We start from the raw sequence: 21,898 nt of genomic DNA, 5'->3' as shown, positions 1-21,898 counted from the left end.
AGAGGTAGAGTTGTGTAGGGAGGTTTAAGAGTTGTTTAAGAGAGGTAGAGTTGTGTAGGGAGGTTTAAGAGAGGTAGTGTTGTGTATGGAGGTTTAAGAGAGGTAGAGTTGTGTAGGGAGGTTTAAGAGAGGTAGGGAGGTTTAAGAGTTGTTTAAGAGGTAGAGTTGTGTAGGGAGGTTTAAGAGCGGTAGAGTTGTGTAGGGAGGTTTAAGAGAGGTAGGGAGGTTTAAGAGAGGTAGGGAGGTTTAAGAGTTGTTTAAGAGAGGTAGAGTTGTGTAGGGAGGTTTAAGAGCGGTAGAGTTGTGTAGGGAGGTTTAAGAGAGGTAGAGTTGTGTAGGGAGGTTTACGAGAGGTAGTGTTGTGTATGGAGGTTTAAGAGAGGTAGAGTTGTGTAGGGAGGTTTAAGAGTTGTGTATGGAGGTTTAAGAGAGGTAGAGGTGTGTAGGGAGGTTTAAGAGTTGTGTAGGGAGGTTTAAGAGCGGTACAGTTGTGTAGGGAGGTTTAAGAGAGGTAGTTATGTAGGGAGGTTTAAGAGAGGTAGTTGTGTAGGGAGGTTTAAGAGAGGTAGTTGTGTAGCGAGATTTAAGAGAGGTAGTTGTGTATGGAGGTTTAAGAGAGGTAGAGTTGTGTATGGAGGTTTAAGAGAGGTAGAGTTATGTAGGGAGGTTTAAGGGAGGTAGAGTGTTTGATGTAGGGAGGTTTAAGAGAGATTGAGAGTCAGGGTTTGGTCAATGAAGGTAAATGATGTCAACAGGATATAGTAAAATGTGGTCAATGTTATGTTTGTTTTTATGAATGGTTTGGCTCCTTATTGTGTGTTAGTGATGTTATTGGTCAGAGTGGTGTGAGGAGGTTAGGTGATGTTTAGTGTGAGCGTGTCTACCAGTTTGTGCTGAGTGGGGATGTTTGCTGAATCCTCTTGGCTCCCTCTCCATATACCCCGCACATACCACTCACTGGCAGCCAGGCGGACGGGCAGGGTAGCGTGTGCCAACACAGCTGCATATTGAGAGGTAGCGTTATGGACACAATGTCAGCGACAGACTTGCTGTATCAACAGCTCCCCCTTTTCTGCTGTTGTGGCCAAAAATAAACCATAAATACCCCCCCTGCCACTGCCCTCCAACGGCTCAACCACAAACACCAAGTGGCACAGAGAGAGAGGGGCTATCAATACACAGCAGGCATATCCAGGTAAAACCAGCTTGGTTCTGCACAGCATGATTAACAAGGTTTTAATTTAACTGTGAAACTGATTTTACATGAAAAGTAAAGGAGACCCCACAGTCATGATTGTTGACGGATGGAGAAGGAGAGGTTGGATGGGGTGGGGGGATAGGAATGATAGTGTAGTATTTTTAGAGTTGGTAAAGATATAATTTGGTATGCTTAAATGTTTGCAGTAAAATATATGATTGAGCAAGTGAGGAGTTTGCAGAATAGAGTATTATGGAATGTGTGTTGTTTGTAGTGATACGTTTGATTGAGTCAAGGGGGTGCAGAACTGGTTATGTTACAGACTGAGGCTTGCAGGGTTGGACATGATAGACCGTGAAATCTGGAATCACTGATTTGAAAGGTTGCACATTAGAGTATGAGAATAACATGTTCATAGAGGGATGACTCTGGGCCCTAGTTATAGCCTACGGTCAGGAAAAACTCCTGGCCCCAGGGGGTTTTCCTGGAGAAAGAAAAGTGTAGAATACAGCCCATCAGGTCCTTATTCTCAGCTCAGGTTACGTCTGCACCAATGGACTCTTCTGCTCTCTGAAGTGGATGCAAATCTTGGCTGATTCGAAGGAGTAAAAGGATCCATTGCTCCTGAGAGGACTGATGGTCATATTGTGAAATGAATGTCATCATGGTGTCTGTGTTTCTCTTTTCTCTGTCTCCTGATTGTGCTCCTGAGAGAGGAGTAACCAGTGGACCAGGAGGATGTCGGAGCAGCAGAGCGCCCCTGAGCAACTGGCTGCAGGGAAGAGCCAGGGTGGAGCAGGAGCCACTTACAAGGTACTGTATCCTCCCTCTCCCCATCTGTTATCTGTCTATTTCTCTCTTGTGATGTTTCTCTTCATTTATTTTTCTCTCCTTCACCCACTTCTCTAATTTCCCACTTCTCTATAAACCCTCTTCCTTAGTCCCCATTATATTTCCTCTCTTTATACTGTAAGCTTGACTTTCTCAATATTAGTATCTTTCCTCCTCTTTCCCCTCTCTGTCTCTCCTCCTCTCTCTGATCCAGGTGGTGCTGTTTGAGTTTGAGAATTTCCAGGGCCGCAAGGCTGAGTTTTCTACTGAGTGTAAAGATGTTTCAGAGAAGGGCCTGGAGAAGGTGGGCTCTATGCTGGTTGAGTCTGGCCCGTGAGTTCTGGTGCATTGGTGTCATTCACAGACTGTCATATTCTTACACATACAGAATATATATTTTCAGGTTCAGGTTTAGTGTTAACTTTTTTTTATTTTTATACTGTATATCTGTTACCACATATGGCCAAATACAACGTCATACATGCTGAGGAGAGATATTGTAACTCAGCCTCGTTCTTGTCCTCTCTCCTGTCAGATGGGTGGGGTATGACCGCCAGGGGTTTGCAGGTGAGCAGTTTGTTCTGGAGAAAGGCGAGTATCCACGCTGGGACACCTGGACCAACAGCCAGTACAGCTACTCCTTCTGGTCCATGCGGCCTCTCAAAGTGGTGGGTAGCACTCAAACAATGTCTAAACATACCCCGTGTAGCACAGTTGGTAGAGCATGGTGCTTGCAATGCCAAGGTTGTGGGTTCGATTCCCACAGGGGTACCGATATGAAAATATATGCACTCTGGATAAGAGCGTTGGCTAAATGACAGAAATGTAAACATGCTCAACATACTCACTGACCATGTTAGCACGTTTACCATCTCACCATCCTGCATTCCCTACCTATCTCTATCAACATTCTCTGAGCCACAATCTATCTACAACGTTAAAGCTGATCTACACTTTATACAAATAAATTATATATTTTTTAAATTATACACAAAAAATATATATTCTCTGAGCATCTCAGTTCTCTCATTTATCTCAACACTCGCAGATTATCTCAACACTCTTTAACCATTGCAGAACTCCATGTTCATCTCAACAGTAATTTGTCACCTCAGCAGACGGCTCTCATTGGCTATCTGAATGCTCACTGATTACCTGAAGCCTCTCTCTATCTCAGCACTCACAGTCTATCTCAACAATCAGCTCTTAGTAAACATCTTAACACTAAGTGAGTCTGTTTGTGTGTGTGCATATTTCCATTTCTCCTCTTTAGGATAGTGCCGAACACAAGCTCCATCTGTTTGAGAGCCCAGGCTTCACTGGTAGAAAGATGGAGATTGTTGATGATGATGTTCCCAGTTTGTGGGGACATGGTTTCCAAGATCGCGTAGCGAGTGTCAAGGCCCTCAACGGAACGTAAGAGCTCCCTTTCACCCTCTCTCATTTTCTTCCTTTTTCACTTGCTCTCTCTCTCTCTCTCCTTCCTTGTTCTGTTTCTCTCATGTCTCACTTCATCTCTCGTCTTTCTCCTGAAATCCTTTAAAAGATGGTCAATTATGCTAACTGTCATATTCTGACGTCTATTTTGGTTCTGTCTCATGGACTCCTTCTCTGTTCCTTTGTTGCAGATGGGTCGGCTACATGTACCCTGGCTACAGGGGGTGCCAGTACGTGTTTGAGTGTGGAGACTTCAAGCACTGGAACGACTGGGATGCCCCTGCACCTCAGATCCAGTCTGTCCGACGTGTGCGAGACATGCAGTGGCACAAGAGGGGGTGTTTCACCGTCCCTGCTCCTTCCCCTGATCCAGCTCCTGCCCCCGCTCCTGCCCCAGCACCCGTACCCCCTGCACCCCCTGCCGCCTCCGGGGCCAGCTGAAGAGGATTCTAAACAACTTCCACCCCCAGAGCCTCTTCCATGAGCCTCTTTCTACCATCAGTGCTTGCCCTCTGCCTCACCCTAACCATGGCAAATGCTGCTCCTGCTTAGTGAGGAGAAGCGCTATATATGTTTCAGTGGCAAATAAAGTTTGTTTGACCAGAAATATATTGTGTTTGTTTGTTGGTGCTGATACTGTTGTTGAGATCCTTGGGTTTGTCAGGTGTAGGTTTGTAACATTCTGGTAACTTTATAAAAATGCCCAGTTTTTCAAGAAATGCTGGTTGGAGGATTCTGGATTTCCTGTATGTTTCCTCCTCATTCTAAGAATCCTGGGAATTTGGGGGAAATTACTGGAATTTCGCTAACCTAGTCAGCTGTGGAGTTGTGTGAGTCAACAATAACAATGTTACTGTAGATTATTGTTGCCAAATTACACAGAACATATATAAATACAAATTCAACAGTTTTAGTTTAGCTGCCAAATTGGTGGGTGGGTGCTCTTGTTGTCATTCACGAAACTGCACCCTTCCCAGAACGAGAAAGTGTTGGCTTTATAGAAATATTATCCTGTATGCTCCTCAGCATTTTTACTAATGCGATTTCTGTGTTTTCAATGGAAATGTCTGCATAGGTATAACGCCGGAAGCCGCTTGTGGAATTGACAGCTCCAACACAGTTATACCTCTGTCACCACCTAAACCAAAGCAATGATAAACTATGATATTTTTGGTTACCACTGGTGAACACTGATCTGATTGAATCCTGGGCCTAGATTAGGCCTACACACAACAACAATAATATTGTGGGACTGTGCTAACTGTATACAGTATACAGTGCATCCGATAGTCACTCTGACAGAGCTCCAGAGTTTCTCTGTTGAAATGGGAGAACCTTTCAGAAGGACAACCATCTCTGCAGCACTCCACCAATCAGGCCTTTATGGTAGAGTGGCCAGATGGAAGCCGCTCCAGGGTAAAAGGCACATGACAGCATGCTTGGAGTTTTCCAAAAGGCACCTAAAGGACTCTCAGTACATGAGAAACAAGATTCTCTGGTCTGATGAAACCAAGATTGAACTCTTTGGCCTGAATGCCAAGCGTTACGTCTGGAGGAAACCTGGCACCATCCATACGGTGAAGCATGGTGGTGGCAGCATCATGCTGTGGGGATGTTTTCATCGGCAGGGACTGGGAGATTAGTCAGGATCGAGGGAAATATGAACGGAGCAAAGTACACAGAGATCCTTGATGAAAACCTGCTCCAGAGCGCTCAGGACCTCAGACTGGGGCAAAGGTTCACCTTCCAACAGGAGAAAGACCTTAAGCACACAGCCTTGAATGTCCTTGAGTGGCCCAGCCAGGACTTGAACCCGATCAAACATCTCTGCAGAGACCTGAAAATAATTGTGCAGCGACGCTCCCCATCCAACCTGACAGTGCTTGTGAGAATCTGCAGAGAAGAATGGGAGAAACTTCCCAAATACAGGTGTGCCAAGCTTGAAAAGTCATGCCCAAGAAGACTCAAGGCTGTAATCGCTGTGAACCTGTTTTTGCTTTGTCATTATGAGGTATTGTTTGTAGATTGATGAGGGAAAAAAATATTTAATTTGTTTTAGAATAAAGCTGTAAAGTAACACTATTTTAAAAAATCAAGGGATCTGAATAGTTTCCGAATGCATTGTACTTTGGTAACCGATACATGTAACCAATACACTCCACTGTATTCACATCCTACCATACCCTTGTCTGTACATTATGCCTTGAATCTATTCTTCCACGCCCAGAAATCTGCTCCTTTTACTCTCTGTTCCAAACACACTAGACAACCAGTTATTTTACCCTTTAGCTGTACCCTTGTCCTACTCCTCCTCTGTTCCTCTGGTGATGTGGAGGTTAACCCAGGCCCTGAAGCCCCTAGCTCCACTCCCATTCCCCAGGCACTCTCATTTGTTGACTTATGTAACTGTAAAAGTCTTGGTTTCATGAATGTTAACATTAGAAGCCTCCTCCCTAAGTTTGTTGTATTCACTGCTTTAGCACACTCCACCAACCCAAATTTCCTAGCCATGTCTGAATCCTGGCTTAGGAGGGCCACCAAAAATCCAGAAATTTCCATCCCTAACTATAGCATTTTCCGACAAGATAGAACTGCCAAAGGGGGCAGAGTTGTAATCTACTGCAGAGATAGCCTGCAGAGTTCTGTCATGCTATCCAGGTCTGTGTCCAAACAAGTCCAGCTTCTACTTTTAAAAATCCACCTTTCCAGAAACAAGTCTCTCACTGCCAATTTTAATAGACCCCCTTCAGCCCCCAGCTGCGCCCTGGACACCATATGTGAATTGATTGCCCCCCATCTATCTTCAGAGTTCGTACTGTTAGGTGACCTAAACTGGGACATGCTTAACACACCGGCCATCCTACAATCTAAGCTGCCTTCAATCTCACACCAATTATCAAGGATCCTATCAGGTACAACCCTAAATCCGTAACCATGGGCACCCTATTAGATATCATCCTGACCAACTTGTCCTCTAAATACACCTCTGCTGTCTTCAACCAGGATCTCAGCGATCACTGCCTCATTGCCTGCGTGCGTAATGGGTCCGCGGTCAAACGAACATCCTTCATATCTGTCAAACGCTCCCTAAAACACTTCAGCGAGCAGGCCTTTCTAATTGACCTGGCCCAGTTATCCTGTAAGGATATTGACCTCATCCCATCAGTAGAGGATGCCTGGTTGCTCGTTAAAAGTGTTTTCCTCACAATCTTAAATAAGCATGCCCCATTCAAAAAATGTAGAACTAAGAACAGATATAGCCCTTGGTTCACCCCAGACTGCCCTTGACCAGCACAAAAACATCCTGTGGCGCTCTGCATTAGAATAGAATAGCCCCCGCAATATGCAACTTTTCAGGGAAGTCAGGAACCAATATACTCAGTCAGTTAGGAAAGCTAAGGCTAGCTTTTTCAAACAGAAATTTGCATCCTGTAGCACTAATTCCAAAACGTTTTGGGACACTGTAAAGTCCATGGAGAACAAGAGCACCTCCTCCCAGCTGCCCACTGCACTGGGGCTAGGAAATACTGTAACTACTGATAAATCTACAATAATCAATCATTTCAATAAGCATTTTTCTACGGCTGCCCATACTTTCCACCTGGCTACCCCTACCCTGGCCAACATCTCAGCACCCCCTGCAGCAACTTGCCCAAGCCCCCCCATCCCGCTTCTCCTTCACCCAAATCCAGATAGCTGATGTTCTGAAAGAGCTGCAAAATCTGGATCCCTACAAATCAGCTGGGCTGGACAATCGGGACCCTCTCTTTCTAAAATTATCTGACGAAATTGTTGTGTAACGGATGTGAAATGGCTAGCTTAGTTAGCGGTGGTGCGCGCTAAATAGCGTTTCAATCGGTGACGTCACTTGCTCTGAGACCTTGAAGTAGTAGTTCCACTTGCTCTGCAAGGGCCGCGGCTTTTGTGGAGCGATGGGTAACGATGCTTCGTAGGTGACTGTTGTTGATATGTGCAGAGGGTCCCTAGTTCGTGCCCGGGTATGGGAGAGGGGACGGTCTAAAGTTATACTGTTACAGTTGCAACCCCTATTCAACCTCTTTTTCGTATCGTCTGAGATCCTTAAAAAATGGAAAGATGCCGCGGTCATCCCCCTTCTTCAAACGGGGAGAAACTCTAGACCCAAACTGTTATGGACCTATATGCATCCTGCCCTGCCTTTCTAAAATCTTTGAAAGACAAGTTAACAAACAGATCACCGACCATTTCGAATCCCACCGTACCTTCTCCGCTATGCAATCCGGTTTCCAAGGTCCTAAACGATATCATAACCGCCATCGATAAAAGAGAGTACTGTGGAGCCGTCTTCATCGACCTGGTCAAGGCTTTCGACTCTGTCAATCACCACATTTTTTTCGGGAGACTCAACAGCCTTGGCTTCTCAAATGACTGCCTCGCCTGGTTCACCAACTACTTTTCAGATAGAGTTCAGTGTGTCAAATCGGAGGGCCTGTTGTCCGGACCTATTACAGTCTCTATGGGGGTGCCACAAGGTTCAATTCTCGGGCCGACTCTTTTCTCTGTATATATCAATTATGTGGCTCTTGCTGCTGGTGATTCTCTGATCCACCTCTATGCAGACGACACCATTCTGTATACATCTGGCCCTTCTTTGGACACTGTGCTAACAAACCTCTAAATGAGCTTCAATGCCGTACAACACTCCTTCCGAGGCCTCCAACTGCTTTAAACGCAAGTAAAACCAAGTGCATACTCTTCAACCGATTGCTGCCCGCACCCTCCTGCCCGACTAGCATCACTACTCTGGATGGTTATGACTTAGAATATGTGGACAACTACAAATACCTAGGTGTCTGGTTAGACTGTAAACTCTCCTTCCAGACTCACATTAAGCATCTCCAATCCAAAATTATTTCGCAACAAAGCATCCTTCACTCATGCTGCCAAACATACCCTCATAAAATTGACTATCCTACCGATCCTTGACTTTGGCGATGTCATTTACAAAATAGGCTCCAACACTCTACTCAGCTAATTGGATGCAGTCTATCACAGTGCCATCCGCTTCATCATCAAAGCCCCATATACTACCCACCATTGCGACCTGTATGCTCTTGTTGGCTGGCCCTCGCTTCATATTTGCCTTCAAACCCACTGGTTCCATGTCATCTATAAGTCTTTGCTAGGTAAAGCCCTGCCTTATCTCAGCTCACTGGTCACCATAGCAACACCCACCCGTAACACGCGCTCCAGCAGGTATATTTCACTGGTCACCCCCAAAGCCAAAACTTATTTTGGCTGCCTTTCCTTCCAGTTCTCTGCTGCCAATGACTGGAACACATTTTAAAAATCACTGAAGCTAGAGTCTTATATCTCCCTCTCTAACTTTAAGCATCAGCTGTCAGAGCAGCTTACCGATCACTGTACCTGTACACAGCCAATCTGTAAATAGCACATCCAACTACCTCATTCCCATATTGTTACTTATCCTCTTGTTCTTTTGCACCCTCTACTTGAACATCATCATCTGCACATCTATCACTCCAGTGTTAATGCTAAATTGTTATTATTTCACATCCATGGCACATCCATGGCCTTACCTCCCTACTCTTCTACATTTGCACACACTGTACATAGATTTAACTGTTGTGTTATTGACTGTACGTTTTTCTATGTGTATCTCTGTGTTCTTGTTTTTGTCGCACTGCTTTGCTTTATCTTGGCCAGGTCGCAGTTGTAAATGAGAACTTGTTCTCAACTGGCCTACCTGGTTAAATAAAGGTGAAATGATAAAAATATCTATAAAAACAAATATGCACAGTTTCGAAACCCATAGGCCAACATCGCAAGACTTCCGGGAATACTTGCAAAGCAGATCAAGCACACCAGTGTCCTCATTTATAAACAGTGCATAACAGTTGAAGTCGTAAGTTTACATACACCTTATCCAAATACATTTAAACTCAGTTTTTCACAATTCCTGACATTTAATCCTAGTAAAAATTCCCTGTTTTAGGTCAGTTAGGATCACCACTTCACTGTAAGAATGTGCAATGTCAGAATAATAGTAGAGAGAATGATTTATTTCAGCTTTTATTTCTTTCATCACATTCCCAGTGAGTCAGAAGTTTACATACACTCAATTAGTATTTGGTAGCATTGCCTTTAAATTGTTTAACTTGGGTCAAATGTTTCGGGGTGCCTTCCACAAGCTTCCCACAATAAGTTGGGTGCATTTTGGGCCATTCCTCCTGACAGAGCTGGTGTAATTGAGTCAGGTTTGTAGGCCTCCTTGCTCGCACACTCTTTTTCAGTTCTGCCCACAGATTTTCTATAAGATTGAGGTCAGGGCTTTGTGATGGTCACTCCAATACCTCGACTTTGTTGTCCTTAAGCCATATTGCCACAACTTTGGAAGTTGGCTTGAGGTCATTGTCCATTTGGAAGACCCATTTGTGACCAAACGTTAACTTCCTGACTGTTGTCTTGAGATGTTGCTTCAATATATCCACATACTTTTCCAGCCTCATGATGCCATCTATTTTGTGAAGTGCACCAGTGCCTCCTGCAGCAAAGCGCCCCCACATAATGATGCTGCCACCCCCGTGCTTCACGGTTGGGATAGTGTTCTTCGGCTTGCAATCCTCCCCCTTTTTCCTCCAAACATAACGATGGTCATTATGGCCGAACAGTTCTATTTTTGTTTTATCAGACCAGAGGGCATTTCTACAAAAAATATTATCTTTGTCCCCATGTGCAGTTGCAAACTGTAGTCTGGCTTTTTTATGTCGGTTTTGGAGCAGTGGCTGCTTCCTTGCTGAGCAGCCTTCAGGTTATGTCGATGTAGGACTCGTTTTACTGTGGATATAGATACTTTGAACCTGTTTCCTCCAGCATCTTCACAAGGTCCTTTACTGTTGTTCTGGGATTGATTTGCACCTTTCGCACCAAAGTACGTTAATCTCTAGGAGACAGAACGCGTCTCCTTCCTGAGCGGTATGGCGGCTGCGTTGTCCCATGGTGTTTATACTTGCATACTATTGTGTCTACAGATGAACGTGGTACCTTCAGGAGTTTCGAAATTGCTCCCAATGATGAACCAGACTTGTGGAGGTCTACAAAAAAAATTCTCAGGTCTTGGCTGATTTCTTTTGATTTCCCCATGATGTCAAGCAAAGAGGCACTAAGTTTGAAGGTTGGCCTTGAAATACATCCACAGGTACACCTCCAATTGACTCAAATGATGTCAATTATCCTATCAGAAGCCTCTAAAGCCATGACATGATTTTCTGAAATTTTCCAAGCTGTTTAAAGGCACAGTCAACTTAGTGTATGTAAAGTTCTGACCCACTGAAATTGTGATTTTTTAAAAAATTGTACCTTTATTTTACTAGGCAAGTCAGTTAAAAACAAATTCTTATTTTCAATTACGGCCTAGGAACAGTGGGTTAACTGCCTGTTCAGGGGCAGAACGACAGATTGTGTACCTTGTCAGCTTGTGTACCTTGTCAGCACAGTGATACTGTGAATTATACGTGAAATAATATGTCTGTAAACAATTGTTGGAAAAATGACTTGTATCATGCATAAAGTAGATGTCCTAACCGACTTGCCAAACTATAGTTAGTTAACAAGAAATTTGTGGAGTGGTTGACAAAGGAGTTTTAATGACTCCAACCTAAGTGTATGTAAACTTCCGACTTCAACTGTACATACAAACTACACCCCAACGAGTGTGGGTGACAGTTGACATGCAAAAGTTGGCATTTAAAAAAATGCAACTTGATATGAGAATGTGCTCATCTCCCAGCTAACTTTAGATCATGAGTACACACATCTGCTCGTGTATTGTAAGCTGGAATGTACACTGAACAAAAATATAAACTCAACATGTAAAGTGTTGGTCCCATGTTTCATGAGCTGAATTAAAAAATCACAGATATGGTCCATATGCACCAAAAGCTTATTTCTCAAACTTTTTTTTGCAGAAATGTGTTTATATCCCTGTTAGTGATCATTTCTTGTTTACCAAGATAATGCATCCACCTGGCAGGTGTGGCATATCACGAAGCTGATTAAACAGCATGATCGTTACATGGGGGGGAACTCATTCTGTAATAAAGCCTTTTTGTGAAGAAGAACTCATTCTGATTTGCTGGGCCTGGCTCCCCAGTGGATGGGCCTTGCTGCCAAGTGGGTGGGCCTATGCCCTCCCAGGCCCATCCATGGCTGCACCCCTGCCCAGTTAGGTGAAATCCATAGATTAGGGCCTAATGAATTTATTTCAATTGACTGATTTCCTTATATGAACTGTAACTCAGTAAAATCTTTGAAATTGTTGCATGTTGTGTTTATATTTTTGTCCAGTATAGATATTTTGTGCCAATTGGGGTATTATGAAAAGCTATATACCAAAGCAGGACATGCAAACCCAATAATCTAAAAATAAACAAAACTACTGAACAAATACTGAACAACAATTTGCTTTTCCACGCACGCAGAGTTGTATGACATGTATGGCCTATGCCAAGTTTATAAATCTCTATATTTTTGTACATGTGCAAACTTTTCAGAAATGGTGCATGCAGAAATGTTGTATGAGATTATAACTCCACCTGAAAAACGCCCATCATTCACCTTTTATGGTGACAATGACGCCCTTATTTTCTGTTTTCTTTTAAAGTATTGGAATTAAGCCAATTCAGTAGGCCTATCTAAAGGACAAAGCAATGACGCCCTTATTTTCTGTTTTCTTTTAAAGTATTGGAATTAGGCCAATTCAGTAGGCCTATCTAAAGGACAAAGCAATGACGCCCTTATTTTCTGTTTTCTTTTAAAGTATTGGAATTAGGCCAATTCAGTAGGCCTATCTAAAGGACAAAGCAATGACGCCCTTATTTTCTGTTTTCTTTTAAAGTATTGGAATTAGGCCAATTCAGTAGGCCTATCTAAAGGACAAAGCAATGACGCCCTTATTTTCTGTTTTCTTTTAAAGTATTGGAATTAGGCCAATTCAGTAGGCCTATCTAAAGGACAAAGCAATGACGCCCTTATTTTCTGTTTTCTTTTAAAGTATTGGAATTTGGCCAATTCAGTAGGCCTATCTAAAGGACAAAGCAGTGACGTACTTGACCAAATGTTTTCAGAGATGTTGGCAGAATTTTTCATGGAAGATTCTTTGTCCATAAAATGAAGTGGGCAGAGAACAAACCCCTCTTCACATTATAGAATTGAAATATTATTTTGAAATTATGTAAAAACAAAAATCAATATGCACCATAAAACGTTTTGACAAATTGGCAATTTATCTCGATATGTAATACACAATTTATCTCGATATGTAATACTGTCTGTTTAGTTTAGGTACTTATCTTTGTATATTTTTGTTTTTGTATTATTTTTTCGTTCATAATAATACATTTTAAAAAGTATACATCATTTTGGCAGAATGTTTCCTTTTGCACTGACATTTGTTGTAGCATATCTGAAGTTTCTGAAAGACAAAAACAATTGCAAATTGTTGTGGACCTGTAAGCAGATTGTTTGAATTCAATAATGTTTTGCATTTACCTAAATATAGGCTACTACACTGCCTGATGATTATGAAACAATGTCTACTGAGGGAAAGAATAAGAAAACTAGGCTACAGTAGGCCAATTTACAATGATCGCCTACACACTTCATTGCACTTTATCCGTCTGTTAACCTGTTCAATTCTACTGTATGTTATAAACAGTGTTCCTTTTTGGAAATAGATGCCAATTTTTTATTTTATTTTAGAGTGTAAATATAAAACAAATATGTTTTTTCGCTCTTCTCACTAATGACAAATGATTACATCTTGTTATTATATTTAGCTACCTGTTTTGTTATGAATAAGAGTGTCATCATATTTACCTGCATAAGGTTAGTCTACTTTTGCCTTCTTGCCATGCAAATGTTATTCTAGGTTGAAGATTGAAATGGGGCAATGATTTAAGTAGGTGGTCAATGTCATGGGATCTACATCTTGGATTCAGCCCATACAGGCCAAGGGCTGTGTAAATAGCTTTGAGTGCCAATGTACTTTTCCAATTTAATAAACTACATTTCAACCACATATCTCATTGTGCTCTATTAATTTCCCCATTCCAATACAACCACGAAAATCTTAACCCTAAGCCACCTTTATCCAGTGCAATGCAATGCATTTGATTCTAGTCACAGCACATGTTCTTCTATCTGTGCACTAGGCCTATCTCTAATTCCTCCAACCACGGGCCTACCCCTGCTCCATCTAACTACTGTGCCACGTTCATCACCTCTAACTCCAACCAACTATAATTACTCCATCCAACTATATTTACTTCTACCAATTTACAGAATGATCTACATTCAACAAGTGAAATGTACTCCAGTTACTGCATCCAATGAGTGAAACACTAAGCTCTCTTGTTGACAGCTCACATTGGTGTGCATCTCTGCTCTTCTTCTGCCAGCAGCAGGAAGTTAGCTTGGCATGTCAACATCTTTGTCAGCTTAGTAGAGATGACCTCTGGATGTGTAAACTTCCATATGTGGCAATGATAGGAAAACTGTTATATTATACCTTGCATGCGCTTACAATAAATGCTCTCCAATAGAAAGCATTGCCAATAACGACCCAATGGAATACTATGTTTACCATTATTCCTATGTAAGAGTAAACAGAAATATACTAGATTTTGTGAGTTAAATCAGTCCCTTTCTATCAATTTGGCACTCTCCCTCCTCTCTATCATCCTATCTCTCTCCCACTCTGGTGGTCCAGGCATACAGGCAGCTCTCATTGTAAGTGTGGGACTCTTGGCACAGGTTGTGCTGAATCATGTGGATATCGAACAATGACCGGCTGGATGAAATTGACAAGTAATGAAATAACTTTGAGGGGGAGTGAGAAGGGGGGCCAGGCAGAGCAGTGACCCCACAGTCCGGTCTGCTCAGCCTATTGCATGCTGATCTGGATGGTGGCTTGGACACAGAGGAGTGTTGGCAGAGTTTCCACCCCTGAGCGCGCCGTATATATTGAGCCCAGCATGCCATCCCAAACACACTGGCACAGACAGGTACTGGTAAGAGATTCACAACCGTCGCTCTCCACATTATTTTATTTTATTACTATTTTTATCCAACTTTGTCTACTTCTTTAAAATCAAACATCACTTTGAAGTTAATTTATTTAACATGTTGGGGTAATATACTTCTTTGTCATTCACCATACATTAAACTGTTTAACTTACAACAAATAGATTAACATGAGGACCGCTGTCAGTTTCACATTTTGCGCAAATATTTTTTAAGGAGGGAAAGGGGTGGGGACTTTTGTTTACATACATGAGAGAACCAGTTTTGTGCAGAATTTAACAGCAGATTTTCTGGCACTATTGTTTCATGACTTTTTCCAATATCCTATCAAACTGTAAATTACCCATTGGAATATAAACATTTTCAATGAGGCTACTGGACCCTAAAAATATATGTTATGCGCTCCATAATTTCTCCTTTATCTCTGTACAGCTTCATCATCCTGTTCACTATGGCCACAGACCACCAGAACCCTGCATCCAAGCAGCAGCAGCCAGGCACCAGTGCTTTCAAGGTGAGGGGGAGAGGGGGAGAGGGGGAGGGGTAGGGGGGTAGGGGGCAAGAGGATGGCAGGGCAGGCTAGAGGAAGGGCAGGGCAGAGGAAGGGCAGGGTAGAGGAGGGCAGGGTAGAGGAGGGCAGGGTAGAGGAGGGCAGGCTAGAGGAGGGCAGGGCAGAGGAGGGCAGGCTAGAGGAGGGCAGGGCAGAGGAGGGCAGGGCAGAGGAGGGCAGGGCAGAGGAAGGGCAGGGTAGAGGAGGGCAGGGTAGAGGAGGGCAGGCTAGAGGAAGGGCAGGGCAGAGGAAGGGCAGGGCAGAGGAAGGGCAGGGTAGAGGAGGGCAGGCTAGAGGAGGGCAGGGCAGAGGAAGGGCAGGGCAGAGGAAGGGCAGGGTAGAGGAGGGCAGGCTAGAGGAGGGCAGGGCAGAGGAGGGCAGGGCAGAGGAGGGCAGGTCAGAGGAGGGCAGGGCAGAGGAAGGGCAGGGTAGAGGAGGGCAGGGTAGAGGAGAGCAGGCTAGAGGAAGGGCAGGGCAGAGGAAGGGCAGGGCAGAGGAAGGGCAGGGTAGAGGAGGGCAGGCTAGAGGAGGGCAGGGCAGAGGAGGGCAGGTCAGAGGAGGGCAGGGTAGAGGAAGGGCAGGGTAGAGGAGGGCAGGGTAGAGGAGGGCAGGCTAGAGGAAGGGCAGGGCAGAGGAAGGGCAGGGCAGAGGAAGGGCAGGGTAGAGGAGGGCAGGCTAGAGGAGGGCAGGGCAGAGGAGGGCAGGGCAGATGAGGGCAGGGCAGAGGAGGGCAGGTCAGAGGAGAGCAGGGCAGAGGAAGGGCAGGGTAGAGGAGGGCAGGGTAGAGGAGGGCAGGCTAGAGGAAGGGCAGGGCAGAGGAAGGGCAGGGCAGAGGAAGGGCAGGGTAGAGGAGGGCAGGCTAGAGGAGGGCAGGGCAGAGGAGGGCAGGGCAGAGGAGGGCAGGCTAGAGGAAGGGCAGGGCAGAGGAAGGGCAGGGCAGAGGAAGGGCAGGGTAGAGGAGGGCAGGCTAGAGGAGGGCAGGGCAGAGGAGGGCAGGGCAGAGGAGGGCAGGGCAGAGAAGGGCAGGGCAGAGGAGGGCAGGGCAGAGGAAGGGCAGGGTAGAGGAGGGCAGGGTAGAGGAGGGCAGGCTAGAGGAGGGCAGGGCAGATGAGGGCAGGGAAGAGGAGGGCAGGGCAGGGTAGAGGAATGGCAGGGCAGAGCAGAGGAATGGCAGGGCAGGGCAGAGGAAGGCAGGGCAGAGGAAGGGCAGGGCAGGACAGAGGAGGGCAGGGCAGGGTAGAGGAATGGCAGGGCAGAGCAGAGGAAGGGCAGGGCAGAGGAGGGCAGGGCAGGGTAGAGGAGGGCAGGGCAGAGGAGGGCAGGGCAGGGCAGAGGAGGTCAGGGCAGGGTAGAGGAGGGCAGGGCAGAGGAGGGCAGGGCAGGGTAGGGGAATGGCAGGGCAGAGCAGAGGAAGGGCAGGGCAGGGTAGAGGAGGGCAGGGCAGAGGAGGGCAAGGCAGGGTAGAGGAATGGCAGGGCAGAGGAAGGGCAGGGCAGGGCAGAGGAAGGGCAGGGCAGGGCAGAGGAGGGCAGGACAGGGTAGAGGAATGGCAGGGCAGAGCAGAGGAAGGGCAGGGCAGAGGAGGGCAGGGCAGGGTAGAGGAGGGCAGGGCAGAGGAGGGCAGGGCAGGGTAGAGGAATGGCAGGGCAGAGCAGAGGAAGGGCAGGGCAGGGTAGAGGAGGGCAGGGCAGAGGAGGGCAGGGCAGGGTAGAGGAATGGCAGGGCAGAGCAGAGGAAGGGCAGGGCAGAGGAGGGCAGGGCATGGTAGAGGAGGGCAGGGCAGAGGAGGGCAGGGTAGAGGAATGGCAGGGCAGAGCAGAGGAAGGGCAGGGCAGAGGAGGGCAGGGCATGGTAGAGGAGGGAAAGCAAGAGAAATAGATAATGGTGTAGAACGGTGGATCAAAGACAATGAGACACTGTGGGATTGTTCGAGGCAAAAGTTACACAGTATTCTACATAATTTCCCTGTACAACTTAAGACGCCATCAGGCCGAGCATAGCAAGGAGACCTAAACATCCATGTTGTCTCTCCTTGTCTTCCACAGTTGATCATCTATGAACAGGAGAACTTCCAGGGGCGTTGCCATGAGCTGACTGGTCCCTGTAACGACCTCCAGGAAGCAGGCGTGGAGAAAGTGGGCTCCATACTGGTGCTGTGTGGACCGTGAGTGTGGCTCAGAGATAGTAGGATAGAGAGAGGGAAAGAGAGGGAGTACACGTGAGACAGAGGGTGAGAGTTAAACAAAAGAGAAAGATAGAGACAAAAACAATAGCAGTTAGACAGTGGTGTGTGTAACACAAATATAGTCACTGCATTGTGCACAAGGCACAGTATGTTCATACACTTTCCATCTGGTTTTTGTCATCCTTCACTTTCCCCCTCAACCACCTTGTGCCCACCTTACCTTGACTCGTCTGTGCTTCCTCAGATGGGTGGGTTACGAACAGGCTAACTGTAAAGGGGAACAGTATGTGTTTGAGAAGGGGGAGTATCCTCGCTGGGATACCTGGACCAACAGCAGACGTAGCGACAACATCTTTGCATTCCGCCCCATTAAAGTGGTAACGCAGCACACCTTCTCTACTACAACACAAATGAGCCATTTTGTTCAGCCTTTTTGAAGATTCTCTGTGACTGTTTCTTATGGTGTGTTTTCTATTCTCCTCACAGGACAGCCAGGAGCACAAGATTGTCCTTTATGAAAACCCCAGTTTCGCGGGGAAGAAGATCGAGATCATAGATGATGATGTCCCCAGCTTCCACTCACATGGATACCAAGAGAAGGTCACCTCTGTCAGAGTTCAGAGTGGCACGTGAGTCTGTCCGCCAACAGAATAAATTATGTTACAGCAATATCTGCCCCAACATTACCATATCATATTGCCATTTTCTCCTAATCACGTGTTGATCTTATCTCCATTGCTTTCTTCTCTAAATACTTTTCTCATTTGTTTCTCTCCCATTCCCTGACTCTCACACCTTTACTGGTTGTGTACCAAGTTGGGTGGGGTACCAGTATCCTGGCTACAGAGGCTATCAGTACCTGTTTGAGAAGGGGGAATACAAGGACTGTGCTGAGTTTGGTGCCCAGTTCCCTCAGATCCAGTCCGTCAGGCGCATCCGAGACATGCAGTGGCACCAGAGGGGAGCTTTTCACCCTGTCGCTGGCGCCAACTAAGCTTATATGACTCTTTCCTGCACCAAGCCCTGACCCCTACAATCCTGCTCCTTCCCATACCTCTCTCTCCATCACCTACTCAAAATTGCATTTTGATGCCTATTGCCATTGTTTCAGTAGCACAATCCTTTAAAGTAAAATAATAAATCCTTGTTGCTTATCTTTCAAGTGGTCATGTGACTCAACTGTGTTTTCACCAATACACATTTCCTCCTGTATTGTTTATCTGAACAGACAGTTGCCCTTTCAATTACTGAGCGACAACAGCATCTAACGTGTTTCAGACCTAAATATGTAGATGGAAGAGTGATTGGATGATGAGTAATTTTAATGGTATTAAATACCCTACCGGTCAAACGTTTTGGAACACCTACTCATTCAAGGGTTTTTCTTTATTTTTACTATTTTCTACACTGTAGAATAATAGTGAATACATAAACTATGAAATAACATATATGGAATCCTGTAGTAACCAAAAAAGTGTTAAATAAATCCAAATATATTTTTGAGACTCTTTAAATAGCCACCCTTTGCCTTGATGATAGCTTTGCACACTGTTTCTTGCTTTGCTATTAGGAACAGGGCATCATTGAAAGGAGTGATTTCTGGGGTAGTATGGAGATGGAGCAATTGAAGTTGAAAATTCCTGGTGTTTGTGATGACCACCGTTTGGTGCGACGCAATCCTGGTGGTGAGTGTGGTGAAACAGAGGAGTCACTGTCAGTTCTTTTGAGTTTTGAGTCAGAGTTTTCACCCGACAAAGTCATGTTACGATATAGCTTGTTAGAGCTTTTGTGCCGAATCCACTGGGCTGTTTCAGGTGCAATGTTCATGGTCATGTCGCAGCAGTTTGTAGAATGGAGATTTCAAGATGTGGGAAGTCTGCAGGGCGGCATGGGATAGATTGTGTAGATCGAGAGACTACATTTTTTTCACATTCCTCCTTGCAAAACAGCTCGAGCTCAGTGAGGTTGGATGGAGAGCATTTGTGAACAGCAGTTTTCAGTTCTTTCCACAGATTCTCGATTGGATTCAGGTCTGGACTTTGACTTGGCCATTCTAACACCTGGATATGTTTATTTTTGAACCATTCCATTGTAGATTTTGCTTCATGTTTTGGATCATTGTCTTGTTGGAAGACAAATCTCCATCCCAGTCTCAGGTCTTTTGCAGACTCCATCAGGTTTTCTTCCAGAATGGTCCTGTATTTGGCTCCATCCATCTTCCCATCAATTTTAACCATCTTCCCTGTCCCTGCTGAAGAAAAGCAGGCCCAATCCATGACGCTGCCACCACCATGTTTGACAGTGGGGATGGTATGTTCAGGGTGATGAGCTGTGTTGCTTTTACGCCAAACATAACGTTTTGCATTGTTGCCAAAAAGTTACATTTTGGTTTCATCTGACCAGAGCACCTTCTTCCACATGTTTGGTGTGTCTCCCAGGTGGCTTGTGGCAAACTTTAAACAACACTTTTTATGGATATCTTTAAGAAATGGCTTTCTTCTTGCCACTCTTCCATAAAGGCCAGATTTGTGCAATATACGACTGATTGTTGTCCTATGGACAGAGTCTCCCACCTCAGCTGTAGATCTCTGCAGATCATCCAGAGTGATCATGGGCCTCTTGGCTGCATCTCTGATCAGTCTTCTCCTTGTATGAGCTGAAAGTTTAGAGGGACGGCCAGGTCTTGGTAGATTTGCAGTGGTCTGATACTCCTTCCATTTCAATATTATCGCTTGCACAGTGCTCCTTGGGATGTTTAAAGCTTGGGAAATCTTTTTGTATCCAAATCCGGCTTTAAACTTCTTCACAACAGTATCTCGGACCTGCCTGGTTTGTTCCTTGTTCTTCATGATGCTCTCTGCGCATTTAACGGACCTCTGAGACTATCACAGTGCAGGTGCATTTATACGGAGACTTGATTACACACAGGTGGATTGTATTTATCATCATTAGTCATTAAGGGCAACATTGGATCATTCAGAGATCCTCACTGAACTTCTGGAGAGAGTTTGCTGCACTGAAAGTAAAGGGGCTGTATAATTTTGCACGCCCAATTTTTCTGTTTTTGATTTGTTAAAAAAGTTTGAAATATCAAATAAATGTTGTTCCACTTCATGATTGTGTCCCACTTGTTGTTGATTCTTCACAAAAAAATACAGTTTTATATCTTTATGTTTGAAGCCTGAAATGTGGCAAAAGGTCGCAAAGTTCAAGGGGGCCGAATACTTTCGAATACTTTCGCAAGGCACTGTAGCTCCTTTGCACCCCATTATTTTTATTTCTATTTTGCACATTCTTCCACTGCAAATCTACCATTCCAGTGTTTTACTTGCTATTTTGTATTTACTTTGCCACCATGGCTTTTTTTTCTTTGCCTTTACCTCCCTTATCTCACCTCATTTGCTCACATCGTATATAGACTTGTTTATACTGTATTGTTGACTGTATGTTTGTTTTACTCCATGTGTAACTCTGTGTCGTTGTATGTGTCGAACTGCTTTGCTTTATCTTGGCCAGGGTGCAATTGTAAATGAGAACTTGTTCTCAACTTGCCTACCTGGTTAAATAAAGGTGAAAAAATAATAATATTGTAATGACCTGACTAGATCATAAATGAACAATTGTCCAGACAGAGGCTTGAGTTTACGAATTGACGGTTTATTACACCAACTTTACACAGGCTACTGTTTGGGCCGTAGCACACGCCAAATAGATGACAGATAACCCACAAGCCAATCGTGACCTTCTCTTGTGAAGCCCAGACGTAAGAGAGAGAGAGTCCCCTAAGCAAACTGGTCCTGGGGCTCTGTTCACAAACACAAACACACCCTACAGAGCCCCAGGACAACAGCACAATTAGACCCAACCAAATCATGAGAAAACAAAAAGATAATTACTTAACACATTGGAAAGAATTAACAAAAAAACAGAGCAAACTAGAATGCTATTTGGCCCTACACAGAGAGTACACAGCGGCAGAATACCTGACCACTGTGACTGACCCAAAATTAAGGAAAGCTTTGACTATGTACAGACTCAGTGAGCATAGCCTTGCTATTGAGAAAGGCCGCCGTAGGCAGACATGGCTCTCAAGAGAAGACAGGCTATGTGCTCACTGCCCACAAAATGAGGTGGAAACTGAGCTGCACTTCCTAACCTCCTGCCCAATGTATGACCATATTAGAGAGACATATTTCCCCAGATCACACAGATCCACAAAGAATTCGAAAACATATCCAATTTTGAAAAACTCCCATACCTACTGGGTGAAATTCCACAGTGTGCCATCACAGCAGCAAGATTTGTGACCTGTTGCCACGAGAAAAGGGCAACCAGTGAAGAACAAACACCATTGTAAATACAACCCATATTTATGCTTATTTATTTTATCTTGTGTCCTTTAATTATTTGTACATTGTGTATATATATATATATATATATATATATATATATATATATATATATATATATATATATATATAATATGACATTTGTAATGTCTTTACTGTTTTGAAACTGTTGTATGTGTAATGTTTACTGTTAATTTTTGTTGTTTTTCACTTTATATATTCACTTTGTATGTTGTCTACCTCACTTGCTTTGGCAATGTTAACAC

At 44.5% G+C, this 21,898-nt stretch overlaps 2 protein-coding genes across 3 annotated transcripts; both read left to right on the top strand.

The window, feature by feature from the left end:
* The first annotated feature begins 1,109 nt into the window (after nucleotides 1-1,109).
* On the top strand, nucleotides 1,110-4,073 carry LOC118393118 (beta-crystallin B3-like). 2 transcript variants are annotated; one of them, XM_035785450.2, is made up of 6 exons: nucleotides 1,110-1,195; nucleotides 1,911-2,011; nucleotides 2,244-2,362; nucleotides 2,565-2,697; nucleotides 3,303-3,445; nucleotides 3,658-4,073. In XM_035785450.2, exons 2-6 carry the CDS (start codon nucleotides 1,937-1,939, stop codon nucleotides 3,905-3,907), a joined length of 720 nt encoding a protein of 239 aa, XP_035641343.1. In that variant the 5' UTR covers nucleotides 1,110-1,195; nucleotides 1,911-1,936; the 3' UTR covers nucleotides 3,908-4,073. The 2 variants fall into 2 exon arrangements, with proteins under 2 accessions (XP_035641343.1, XP_035641344.1); XM_035785451.2 differs by having other exon boundaries at nucleotides 1,149-1,195; nucleotides 1,897-2,011.
* A 10,401-nt stretch (nucleotides 4,074-14,474) lies between these two features.
* On the top strand, nucleotides 14,475-18,445 carry LOC118393121 (beta-crystallin B2-like). The gene is made up of 6 exons (XM_035785459.2): nucleotides 14,475-14,535; nucleotides 14,981-15,062; nucleotides 17,144-17,262; nucleotides 17,528-17,660; nucleotides 17,770-17,912; nucleotides 18,100-18,445. Exons 2-6 carry the CDS (start codon nucleotides 15,000-15,002, stop codon nucleotides 18,275-18,277), a joined length of 636 nt encoding a protein of 211 aa, XP_035641352.1. The 5' UTR covers nucleotides 14,475-14,535; nucleotides 14,981-14,999; the 3' UTR covers nucleotides 18,278-18,445.
* Nucleotides 18,446-21,898: the final 3,453 nt, after the last annotated feature.

The sequence above is a fragment of the Oncorhynchus keta genome, chromosome 14, assembly GCF_023373465.1.
Source record: "Oncorhynchus keta strain PuntledgeMale-10-30-2019 chromosome 14, Oket_V2, whole genome shotgun sequence".
In the NCBI taxonomy this organism is placed as follows: Eukaryota; Metazoa; Chordata; class Actinopteri; order Salmoniformes; family Salmonidae; genus Oncorhynchus; species Oncorhynchus keta.
Note: the sequence above shows the minus strand (reverse complement) of the source record. Positions and strands in the feature narration are given on the sequence as shown.

Coding starts and splice junctions, on each gene's coding strand:
- LOC118393118 (XM_035785450.2), top strand. CDS start 1,937: ATGTCGGAGCAGCAGAGCGCCCCTGAGCAACTGGCTGCAGGGAAGAGC. Junction 2,363..2,564: donor ATGCTGGTTGAGTCTGGCCC/GTGAGTTCTGGT, acceptor CTCTCCTGTCAG/ATGGGTGGGGTATGACCGCC. Junction 3,446..3,657: donor GTCAAGGCCCTCAACGGAAC/GTAAGAGCTCCC, acceptor CCTTTGTTGCAG/ATGGGTCGGCTACATGTACC.
- LOC118393121 (XM_035785459.2), top strand. CDS start 15,000: ATGGCCACAGACCACCAGAACCCTGCATCCAAGCAGCAGCAGCCAGGC. Junction 15,063..17,143: donor CAGGCACCAGTGCTTTCAAG/GTGAGGGGGAGA, acceptor TGTCTTCCACAG/TTGATCATCTATGAACAGGA. Junction 17,913..18,099: donor GTCAGAGTTCAGAGTGGCAC/GTGAGTCTGTCC, acceptor TTGTGTACCAAG/TTGGGTGGGGTACCAGTATC.